Source organism: Palaemon carinicauda, chromosome 8 (genome assembly GCF_036898095.1).
Source record: "Palaemon carinicauda isolate YSFRI2023 chromosome 8, ASM3689809v2, whole genome shotgun sequence".
Taxonomy (NCBI): Eukaryota; Metazoa; Arthropoda; class Malacostraca; order Decapoda; family Palaemonidae; genus Palaemon; species Palaemon carinicauda.
Window position 1 is genome coordinate 96421043 of NC_090732.1, and position 13133 is coordinate 96434175.

Consider the following 13133-nt stretch of genomic DNA (forward strand, 5'->3'; position numbering starts at 1 on the left):
GTGTCTTATCTTATTCTTTGAACTAATTCTAGGTACCATAAGGAGAAAAGAAATCTTCAACTCGAATTTCTGAAAAAAAAAAAAAAATGCAAGAAACGAAAAGGGTGTACCATACAAGCAAAATACTCATTAACAGTAATGCCAAATTGTAAGATTGAAAGAGCCAACCATTTAAATAGAGTTTAACTGGTCAAACATGGCTAGTTAAGGGCCTGCTGTATTGGAATATGGAGGAGGTTTACCTCAAATTTCGTTGCATTCTCCTCAATTACAGAGAGGTTCAACCTAGAGGACTGACTAACCTAGAACTGTTCACTTGTAATATTGCCAAGAAATTGTTTACAGTTCACAATCATCAGCAGTACTTGCACTCTTGATTCCCACATTGGTACCAAAACTGAGAGGGAGCGAGGTAAAATTGATGAATGATCATGGACCTCATTACCATATTTGAGGACTCACGTAATTTGTATTGTTGCAAGACTGATATAAGGAAGGAAATACAGTAGTATGCTGTTTATATCTGATTGAATTGAAATACTACATTTCTTCAACATGAGATTATAACATACCTTGAGATGATAAAGACAAAGAATAATAGAAAATTACTTACGTCAATACTCAACGTTATGTGGTTTTGTATTATTGAATATTTGAAAAGGGATACTCTACTTACGTAGCAATGATGGTTATGAAATGTGCTTTGAGCACAAATTTCAAACAAATGTTTTTTTTTTCCAGATAATTTCAATGTGGATTACATATTCAAAGTAAATTGCACAAAATATCATATGACACAAGATTTCATACTATTCATCCTTATATTGTATCAAAAAATATTATATAAAAATTACCAAGTTCACCAGTTAACCACTTTGAAATAACACTACTTTATCCTCTAAACTTCATTCCAGACTAATATTCTTTATTTTTTTCCAGGAGAATCTACATCCAAAAAGGACATCTGGAGAATCTGTCTTAAAAACTTTAGATGAAGATTTTATCAGTTCTCATAATCCCGTCCCAGAGCCTCACCCCGTTGAAGAAGCAACCGAACATCATCATATTGGGGCTGCTGAAGAGGGGCCTCATCACCCCCACAGAACAATCGAGGTAATACGCCACAATGCAGTGGAAATCCCGGTGGACATTGAAGGACCAGAAGAAGAAAACTTCCAAGGCACTGAGAGCTCCCTTGACGAAGGCCTCTTTGAACACCACCCAAACACCGAAGTTCCAGAATTTGAGGCAACTGTCGGGACAGAAGCAGGAAATGAAATGGAGGTGGTGCAAGAACCAGTAGTCCTTCCAGTAACAGAAGGTAAAAACAGAGGGCAAGATCCCGTAGCACAGTATGGCATTCCAAAGGAGCTTTTGCCTATTCATCCAGGGGGTGGTTCAAGATTTGATGATCTGGAACGAGAAAAATTGGAAAAGAAGAAAATGGCTCAGACTAAAGGCACTGATGACGAAGACACAGAAAATGGAGCTTCGCATGAAGCAGAAGGACTTTACAGTTCAGCTGCTACTTTGTACCTTTCCTCTATAATTTTGTCTCTTTCCTCTTCATTTAGAATAATAGTCTAGTTTTCGCTTAATAGTGTTTACATCCGGTTGTTGGCTGAATTTCAAAGCTGCTTTGGTTGAAATTTGGGTAATGTTTAGTCATCTTGCACTTGATATGTAAATAATGAAATAATCAGTTCTCATAAATCATCATTTAGTGAATTATCGGATGTTCAGCTAAGTACTGGATAACGCTGCTGCTTGTTTATAAAGCTTTTTTTGATAAATATATTGATTTCTGCCCGATCATAGATTTAAAATAGTAGTTTTTGTTCTGGGAAAATAAAATGGTCTATTACTCTTAAGGAAAAATAGTTTATTTTCCCTACAAATGATACTGCAACTTTTAGTTGTCACTACCCATAATACAAAATAAATAGATAAAATATATTTGATAACAATAATTATTAATAGATGAATATTCCATAACATATTCTAAAAGAGAATATCTCCTTAGCCGAAATGCATCTACCCTAATTAAATAATTTTCAAGTACAAAAGAAAAGAAAATAGATTAACTAATTGATTGAATAGTCAATAAGCCACTCAATCAAGAAGCTCTGCAAAATTGGGGATGAACATGGTGTTGAGATACTAGTATAAAATTAGCAAATTGACTTCGGTAAGTTAACATATCCCTAATTATCATAGAAGAGAGTAAGCCAGATTCATTAACATATTTGCATGAGTAGATAAATGCAAACTAGGTAAATAAGGATGGAGTAGATCTTTTTGAATAAGATATCTTATGAAGTTGTCATTTACCATTATGAAATCGAAATTTCTCTGGGCTAATTTGATACATATTCAAAACATATGTGGTGAGAGTGAAATAAGGTAACCTTAACAGAAAATAGAGCTATGCAATATATCTGTGAGCATGACAAAGTTATATTGACTCAATGAACCATATAACAGGAATGGCAATAGATTATGTTCAACGCTATATCAAAGTACTTCCAAATGCAATCTCATATTAGGTGAATGAATAAGGAAAGAATTCAGGTTTACACAAATCTAAATATCCATTTACATAGAGTGGGCTATACGGCATGAAGTCAATTCACACTGACAAGCCCGGTTGTGGAACATTGTATTGCCTCATCTTAAATGGTCCCCTATTAGAGCTCAGTAAATCGCCATTCCTCTGCACGCGCTCTCTCTCTCTCTCTCTCTCTCTCTCTCTCTCTCTCTCTCTCTCTCTCTCTCTCTCTCTCTCTCTCTCTCTCAACCAAAATTAAATACCTCAAAATACACCCTGTCACCACTGCCCACAATGACAGCGGAAATCAGAAATCCTGACACTGCTTGTTTCAGCGTTTTTCTTTGCCTGGAACCTTTATCCCCCCGTTCCTTTTTTCTTGGAAGCCATGACCTTCCATCCTTCTAAAAGCCGGATTATTGCCGCCTTCGGAGTCGAACCTAAATCATTATTCTTCCAACTTCTCTTATTTTCATTGGACATGCTTGTTACGGTAATTGGGTTGTGTGTCCTATAAGCTAGGAGAGCCATGAAGCTAAGATCTTTCTATTGGAAGTTGGAAGTCGCAAATAAGTTACAGGAAATTGGTATAAAATAAAAGAGCTGCCATAATTATTTCCGCAAAAAAACACATGAGGATGCCTTTGAATGTATTAACTTAACTACATGCCAGTTACTGTAATCAGTTGTTTATCAATGCTAATATAAAAGAGAATTAACACCGGGCTGGTCTGTTATTTGAATCCGAGACATGATTTCTCCATCACACCTTGGTTTTCAAGAGAAAATCTCTAAATCCATTTTTAGATAAAGCTCTTCATGGCTTCTTTAAACAATATCAAAATATTGGAATTTTCTTTAAACTTGAGAAATATTACATCACATTATCCAAAAACAGCTACAAAATCGGTATTCTTGAAGATATGATTTTATTCATCGATTCTATTTTATCTAACAGATTCATAAAAGTAAGAGTGAGAAGCACATTATCTTCCCTTTTTATTCACTAGAGGGGAATTCCAGAGGAAATTACCCTTAGTTTTACGTTTTTTGTAATAGATGTTAAAAGTTGTCTCAGATAAAGCGCTCTCTCTCTCTCTCTCTCTCTCTCTCTCTCTCTCTCTCTCTCTCTCTCTCTCTCTCTCTCTCTCTCTCTCTCTCTCTCTCTCTCTCTCTCTCTTCTATATCTACTGTATTGCTATAATGCCACACCAGCCTGCAAATATTTGCAAAATTATACCAGTCCCATCAATAAATGGGATCATTAGTGTTTGTTCGACCCCTAGATGCACTTGCTTTATATCCTTATCCTTCTACTTTACACTGCCTTCTTTCTTTCCGGCCTACCTCTTCTAACTTATACTTCATAGTGCAATTGGTGAGTTTTCCCCAGATTCATTGCCCAAGTGCTAGGCTATGTAACCCAAATTATTAAATCAATAAATGGGATGGTGAAAATGGTTTTAAATTTTCAACATACAAGTTTGACACGTTGGAGACGTTTTGGGGCATGATACTTTTTTCTATCTCACATTGATTCCCTACAATAGAAAATTGAATTTTGAGGTCCCCTCAATAGTACGATAATTGTTTCTTGTCGTGTTTGGTCAATACATAATCCTAGCGTGAGTATGCCTGTCAAACATTTCTCTCCATATAACACTAAATGGGGAGAATTATATGCACTTGAAATGGACCTTGAAGTATGCTCCAATGCATTTAGAGCCTCACCTGCTGAGAGCATATATGTGGATGATAATAATGGTTTACATTAAGAAGAGATTTGGGTACTGTCTGGAATTAAATCTCCTTCAACGTCTTAAAAGGCTGGTAAAGCTTGATCATCTAAACCTTTCCAACTTAAAAGTATAAAAGTAAGTTAATGACATCGTTCTAAGAGGTAGAAGATCAGGTAGTTAAACATCTTCATATTCCATCCCGGATATACGTGAAAAATCCCTGTACCCAAAATCCTTTTCATAGCAGAAAATACCTATGTAAGAGGTCAACTCTAAATTCCATGATCATGATGCTGATTATAAAGATCATGTGAAACTATTTGCTGACGGTTCAAAATTGGAGAATAATATTGGAAGAACTGCACTCCATAAAAGTAAATCATATGAAGGTAAGTTACTCAATTGTGATTCTGTATTTACAGCAGAGTTAACAGCACTATAGTTAAGGCTTTGGTACTTAATCAATGTGTAAGGGAATGCATTGTCAAATACTGTGACTCGAGGAAAACCCTATATTCTCTGGATGTTTTTAAGAGTTCTTATTAGTCATGATCAAAATGTATTTCAACAATTCTCACAGCAGTGGTGCCATATGACTTGGAATCTATGTTCTCCACAATGACAAATTGTACTACTAGATTCTATCATTTACCAATCAGTCTTTCATCAACGGGGAAGTTTTTATACGAGTATATGATTATATTCAATACTGTAGGTTTGTATTTTAACAAAAGAGTATTTTTTTTTTCTTTTGTTAATTTTTTCATCCCATTCCAATGTTTGGAAAATATTTCTAAATATTTTTCCTCTTAAGTGATAATTCTTCTTACGTGCAATATTGGAATTTAGCCAAATCCAATATGGACTGCACCCAATCAAAGGATTGATGTGATGGGTAGGGGTGAGCTTGTATTTCACAACAGAATGTTACGAGGTAATCTAATAGTGAAAAATAGAAAGATGAAAAAAATTTCAGCCAAAAAAATAAGAATATGCATAGAAAAAATTATGAAGTCATAAAGAGTATCAACGAAAGTAAAAGCAAATATAACATCACCAACTGACAAGCGAGTGAAGTGAAAGCTGTAAGTCACCCTCTAGTTTCCATTAATCCTTAACGGCTTTTTTCAAAATGCAATTCCTAATAAGGTTTATCTTATAGCATGCAAATCTAACGGCACTTAAGTGGATATATATTAGCAAATCTACCTATGAGTGTGACAGTGGTTGTTACACAGTTGTATTTACTTATATAAGTTATACTATAGGGCCAATAGTTTTCTGAATGGATTTATTATTTATCTCCACTATGTGTTTTGAATTATAAAACTAAAAAAATCACATTTTCTATCAAATGCGTGTGCGTCTATATTATCAGTAACTTCTTATAAACTTCATCTATTCTTCTCTTGAAGTATATTTTCTGATTTTAGCAATATCAAATTACTCCATGAATTATTTTTCAAGTGGAGTTAAGTAACTTTCACATATATTTGTTCCATCATTAAAATTTTATGTATTAGTTTCTGTAGACTACGTTTTCTGCCATCAATAAAACGATTCTGGTATCATAAATTGCTATTATTTTGAAATTAGCAATAGCCAAATTTTCCTGATTTTTTCATTTTCCCTGAAAATCATTCACTATTTTTCCCTTAAATTATTACAGCAGGACTGTTCCTACTCTTTGTACTAAAAATGTATATGATTGGCAAGTCCCTCAACAAGAAGCCCCGTTGGGATGGACAGATACCTACTTTGTATCATGATCTTTCTTACTTTTGTCTATCGCATTAGCCTACCTATTGGTATACTGCTTCCTCGTTGAGTAGAAATCTAACTTTTTTTTTTACTATTAAAGATAAGTTTTTACTCTTCAGAAAAAAAATCTGTTACAGGGATTAATTTATGAAAATACTGAATTATTCTAATTAGAATAAAATTTTAAATGCTATTTTTACCTGCATACAGTACAAGCTAAACACAAAAATAGTAACTTGCCATAATTACTAATCTTGAGCTTTAAGAGGTAATTATGTCCGAAATCTCCATTTGTGTAGGCTATAATTTTCTTCCTTGCCCCTTGCACAAAAAATCCTCCTCTGATAAACAGTTGTCTTTCAGTTGCGCAGATATTACTGATACAAATTTCACAAATATAAAAAGATATAATTTTCACTAATATAAAGTACTAGTTGTTAATTTTAGTCGACATTTTTTTATTTTATAATATGACATTAACTGTAAAGCTCTTGAAAGGCGGTAAGATTTCGTCACATAACCTCTAAATATGTTATAATATGGTGACACTTGTTTATTCATTACCATTAAGTATGATTAATATTTTTATGAACAGAATCATTACTTATATCACTATTTGTCTAGAATCAAAGTTTGGAAAAGTAATGATTAATGTGGTTTTAAAATCTTAGCGTGGTCGGGCATCACCGTAATATTAGTGAGAAATTATTTGGGAAAATCAGGTTTAAATCAGATGTTTGGTGTTAAAATATTATATACATTATAACAGAGTAATAAAACAACTTTCTTAACTATACAAAACATGTAAAATATTATATACGAATAAGAGTGAGTTTATGTCGAATAAAACATTGCCATTGATCAATTGTAAAATTAGTGCATGATATATATATATCAATGGAAGTACGAAAAATTATCTAATTCTGTGAACTTGGATTTTAAATATGTTTCAAAATGCTAGTCTAAATAGTGCACAATATGCTTTTCTATATAGTAATAAATATATTACTATTTAGAAAATATTTTTAATATATTAATACCTATATTTATCTCTGCACATCTGGAGGCTATTCCCTAATATATTGATTTTCATTATCAAAATCTCTCTCTCTCTCTCTCTCTCTCTCTCTCTCTCTCTCTCTCTCTCTCTATATATATATATATATATATATATATATATATATATATATATATATATATATATATATATATATATATATATATATATATATATATATATATATATATATATATATATATATATATATATATATATATATATATATATATATATATATATATATATATATATATATATATATATATATATATATATATATATGTATATATATATATGTATATATATATATATATATATATATATATATATATATATATATATATATATATATATATATACATATATATACATATATATATATGTATATATATATATATATATATATATATATATATATATATATATATATATATATATATATATATATATATTTGGGCTCAGCCATGGCGTCCTGACGGAAGGTTCCTTTTTGGTAGCTTCCTTGGGTAAATAACTACTAAGATATTCCCAGAGAATTTAACCACAGGTTATCACAGAATTCTAACTTCTGGAGCGAGTATCCTAAAGGTTTCCCTTTTAAGACATCGTATATCAACAGGGGACGCATGTATTAACGCGCCACATAGCTATCTACATCCCGAACAGAGTTAATGCTTCGGTGTGTAAAGGCGGAGAATAGCTGGGAGCCGTTCCATAGCTAATCTCATCCGTGGCTACTTTTGGTACTCGAGACGTAAACAAACGGGCGCCATTGCTTAAATGACGTCACGTCCGTCTTCATCCTTTGTACAGTAGCTCGCCTTACTTAGACGGATTTTCCCTGTGCTATCTTTATCGCCTTGCATCTTTATCATGTCGCTACCTTCGGCCTCGCCTTCTTCTGGAAAGTTGAGTACAAGGTTCCAGTATTGTTTAGTTAAGCTCTGACCGTAAAGTAAATATTACTTTTCGAGATATTTGTTGTTTTGTGGCAGAGCTGTGCCTCTACTGGACCCGCCATTTTATGGCGTCGTTGTTGTTCTGCATGCCTTATTTAGTTAGCCACAACAACGCTTCCGGCCTTATTTACTAATCGATAATATTAGTTTATTTAGTCTTCATAGCTAGGAACTTTTATATCGTGTTTTGACGCTTTTTTACCGGTCATCGATTGACCCCATACCAGTTGGCTACTATAGCCCCCAGGCCAGAGCGCCCATATTAGTGTTCATGCATGATTTTATCAGTGATCCTAGGCTTACTTATGAAGATAGTGGCATTATTTTACAATACTATTGACTGTGATGCAAGTGTTTTCGCCTTCAGGGACCATATAGGGGATAGGTTAGTTAGTGTGCCTTCCTAACCTAACCTACATGTAGGACCCCTATATGCTTCCTTCATCCCCCTGCCCTTGGGCATTCCCTCTGTGTAGCCTTGCTCCCCCTACCACGTAAGGGGATCAAGCTCTTACCAGAGTATGTTATCGCCTCTCTGTCCTCCCTAAGGGAATGACCCCCCCTTAGGGTTGCGCCTGAGAGTGAGGAACGGCTAGTCTTTCCTCTATTGCTAGGACTAAGTCTACGACTTTCCTGAGATAGCGATATGTCTTCTATCCTTCCTAGTTCAGGACGTTCATCCCTGCTCTAGGTTAGGTTTTGGAAGGGTCATTCTGTTCCTTGCTGAAACTGTACCCATGCACCGTTTCAGTCAGGCTGCCTTACCTTAGGTTAGGGAGTGTCCTCCCTTCCTTAGTGGCCGCTCTGGTACAGAACCCCTTCCATGGAAGACTCTTCTCTTCTCCCCTCCCCACCTATCTCTTGTATAGCCTAGCCTATACTTAGGTTAGTCTATACCCATCTGTCCCCTGTCCTACAACTCCTCCTTAGGGTGGAGTGATAGGGCTAACTTGAGCTTCTGTGTACAGTCCGCTCTGGTACATATACCCTTCATAGTGTCCTATGGGGTTAGCCACTGGATGTGTTCTGTATACAGGGGTCTCCCCCTCTTTGGGTGTCCCCTATCCCTCCCTTGGGCTACCCTAGCTCCCGGTCCTCTGCGGCCCCTGCTTCTGGGTGATAGAGCCAGCCTCTATAATGGGTACACCCTCTCAGGGGGGATGTCTGGGAGTCCATGGCTGGACTCCTTACATCCCTCCCTCTGTCTCTTTCACTATCTGGGTGCCAGTCCCTTGCCGCCTCCACTGTCGGCGATACCCACCTCCTACCTTGGTGACTCACCCCATACCCCCATGGCCGCCAGTCCTCCGTGTGCCGGGGGACTGCCGCCTGCCGCCGGCTTCCAGCCGATGGCTCTCCCCCTTCCTCATAGCTTGGCCGTCCGCCTGCCGGCCGGCCCCCGAAGTGCCGGCATCCACTGCCGGCAACCCGGTTCTGCTATAACCATCCTTGTTCCTGTCACCAATCTGGCATCCTCCGGCTGCCGGAGCCGCCGCTCCCTCTGCCGGCGTTCCGCCGTTGTGCCGGCGGCCGCCACCCTGGTATTACTCTTGACTTATATTGTCTGTCCTAATGCCAGAAACTCTGCTGGAGCGGCCTCCGGCGTGCCAGAGGTCTGCCGGAACCTTCCGGAGGCGTCAAGACGACTTGCACCCCCTTATACTAGCTATCATCTAATACTGATAGCCCTACACTGCAACCAGATGGCCTGTTTACGTTAATGGATCAGTACCTGGTACTGTTCTACTGGTAATCATGCTGTCTTTTTGCATTCTTCAGATTTCCAGCATGCTGCGTGTATCTTAGCGCGGCTGGTTGCCGGAGGCAGTTACCCTTGGGGATCCTTTAGCCCCCTAATTTGGGACTGAGTGGCCTCAGTCCCAAACTTATCCTTGGCAATTCCCATGGAACTCCATTGCCCTATGGACTCCTACTGGAATTCTATCCTGCGCCTTCGGCCACCTCGAATTATCCAAGGATGAAGCTTACGGTAACCAGCCGGGCGGGATGCACGGAGTATGTTTCTTTACTATCTCAATCCTCTGTGCATCACACCCTTTATCAAGTTAAAATTAATGATTAATATTAACTTAGCTTAAGAGCCATTCTTATGACTCCCCCCATACTCATTTTCTCTTTCTTCCACAGGAGGAGCAGATGAAGTGTGACTTCGACTTCTGCGCTGTGAAACGCCCGCACTTCTACGGGCATACGGCTTGCAGGACTCACGCCCCTTGTGCTAACAAGAAAGGGGATTTGAAATTCTGGGACCCGCTGAACTGTACGGTCTGCCAGGCTCACCTAGTTGATGCCTTCCATAACCCTCCCTCAGCGGAGGTCAGGGACACTTCTCGGGAGAAGCTACACAAGTGGGTGCGTGGCTTCCAGAAGAATGCCACCGGACCGTACCTGGCCACTGAAGAATTGAGGTCCCTTCTGTTCCCAAAGGCCTCCCCTGATTCTGTGGTGCCCAAGGATTTTATCCCCACTGTCCAAATTACGGTGGAACCAGAAGTAGTCATGGCCCAGTCCATGCACGAGTGCCACCTGCATTCCGAAGATGATGAACACATGTCGGATATTTCGGAGGACACGGAGAAGACCCTTATGGCTCAAGGTGCTGAAGATGATGAGGACCAGGCGGAATACACCGAGTCGGAGCAAGAGGTTGCTCCTCCTTCCATCACCGCCCCTACTCCTATACCGACGGAAGTGTCTCTCCCGTCTACCTCCACTACCCCGGAACCCATGCCATCCGCCCAAGAGATGTTCCGGATGATCAAAGCCATCATGGACGACAGACTGAAGGAAAATCAGGAGTTCATCAGGTCCATGATAGGATCCAAAGAACCGAAGAAGATCTCCCCGCTTGCTCACATGCCAACCCATGGAGGTATGCTGAGCATATGGTTATCGCGACCGGCAGAATCTTCGTCAGCGACAAGATCGACACGGTCCCCCTGGAAGACGTGGAGTTCTTCCCAAACTTCGAGGCCTACCCGGACTGTTACGTCCGGCTTCGCTCTGAACCTGCCTCTAAAGAAGAGACCGAACCAAAAGAGGAGATAGTGTTCGATCTCGCGAAGGCCCAGGCTATGCTAGCCAACACGTTTAAAAGTAGGGGTTTTACCTGCTCTAAGCTTCCGGCCCTAAGCAAGAAGCACCCTACCTACGTCGCACCCGAGGATGCAGTCCTTCCATTCATGGAAAAGGCCTTCGCTGCGTGCCTCAAGGCTGTGGAAGAGGGAAAAGCCTGCACTGCACTGGAGGAGTGCAGACCCTTCTCCATAGTGACTCCCCCCGACGCTCGACACTGGAAGGACATCCAGCATACTTTCGTGGTGGGAAAGCTAGATCCTGACGTCGCCGGACGTCAGTTTAATGAAGACCTCCCGAAACTCAACGATCACCTCCTTCGTCGGGAACAAGATACAAAGGAGAGGTTCGCAGCATCCATGTCCCACCAGGTCCAACTGGACATCATGGCCTGTGACACCAGAGTACCAGACCACTACATGGTACTTGCCAAATCCCACATGGCAACCCTGCTGAAGGATATGTACCACTTCATGAAGGCTCGGAGAGCCTGTCGTGAATTCGTGTTCGCAGGTGCCACTGTGAAACATGAACCCCGGAGGCTGATTTCCTCCAACATCTGGGGTAAACACCTCTTTCCTTCTGACCTTGTGAAGGAGATCACCGACAAAGCCGCCACGGAGAATAGGAACCTTCTCCACAAGTGGGGCATGTCAAAAAAGAGGAAATCCTCTCAGGACGACGGACCTCAACCTAAGATGAAATCTTCCAAACAGAAACCCCAGCAGCGTCAACCAAGACATCAGTTTCCGGGACCCGCTACCTCCCAAGTGGCAGCTCAGCCACAGCAGACCTTTCAGCTGGTCACCCAACCGGTCTTGTCACAGTCACCGGTTTTCATCCCTGCTTTCGAGCAACAGACGACTACCTTTCGTCCCAAAGGTAGAGGCTCAAGCAGAGGTGCAGGCAGAGACGCGTCTCGCCGTCCCTCCAGAGGTAGAGGAGGAAAGGGAGCTAGCGGCCGAGGCAGTAAGCCCTCGTGACACCAGAAGCAATGAAGTGCTTCCGGTGGGAGGAAGACTCCGCCAATTCCAGGATCGTTGGACCTTCGATCCCTGGGCACACAGCATCGTCAAGAAGGGTCTAGGCTGGAATTGGACTCAACCACCCCCAACCTTCCAGCAATTCTTCCAACAATCAACCCCCCTTCTGGAAGAATATGTCCTAGATCTCTTGAACAAGAAGGTGATAAGGAAGGTAAAGTCCACCAGGTTCCAAGGGAGACTGTTTTGTGTCCCCAAGAAAGACTCCGACAAACTCAGAGTCATTCTGGACTTATCCCCCCTCAACAAGTTCATAGCGAACGACAAGTTCAAGATGCTGACTCTTCAACAGATAAGGACCCTTCTGCCTCGAGGTTCTTACACGGTCTCCATAGACCTGGCGGATGCCTACTGGCATGTTCCAATGAACCATCACGCTTCCTCCTACCTAGGATTTCGACTCCAAAGGAAAAGCTACGCCTTCAGGGCCATGCCCTTCGGCCTCAATGTGGCCCCTCGGATCTTCACAAAGCTGGCGGACGCCATAGTACAACAGCTCCGCCTCCGAGACGTCCAGGTGAAGGCCTACCTCGACGACTGGCTAGTCTGGGCTCCATCGCCCGAGGATTGTTTAAAATCCTGCAGCAAAGTCACCCAGTACCTAGAACACCTGGGAATCAAGATAAACGTGAAGAAATCTCGCCTCTCTCCAGCTCAGAAGTTCCAATGGTTAGGAATCCAATGGAACCTTCAGTCACACCGCCTTTCCATTCCCCAGAAGAAAAGGAAGGAAATAGCAGGGTCTGTCAAGCGACTACTGAAATCTAAGCGGATCTCAAGACGCCAGCAGGAACGAGTTCTAGGCTCTCTACAGTTCGCCTCAGTAACAAACCCAGTGCTTCGTGCACAGCTAAAGGATGCCGCGGGAGTCTGGAGACGTTCTGCATCCATCGCTCGAAGAGACCTCAAGAGACGGCTCCCAAACAG

The 13133-nt window shown here is 40.4% G+C and overlaps 1 protein-coding gene across 5 annotated transcripts in view; it reads left to right on the top strand.

Annotated features, from left to right (window-relative positions):
- The window catches only part of LOC137644929 (uncharacterized), a 592257-nt gene extending 590386 nt beyond the window's left edge, over positions 1–1871 (top strand). For all 5 annotated transcript variants that reach the window (XM_068377806.1, XM_068377808.1, XM_068377807.1 and 2 more), the window contains one exon: positions 940–1871. In XM_068377806.1, the coding sequence (XP_068233907.1) occupies positions 940–1587 (648 nt within the window). In that variant the 3' untranslated portion in view covers positions 1588–1871. The remainder of the gene's footprint in view (positions 1–939) is intronic.
- The last annotated feature ends 11262 nt before the right edge of the window (positions 1872–13133 follow it).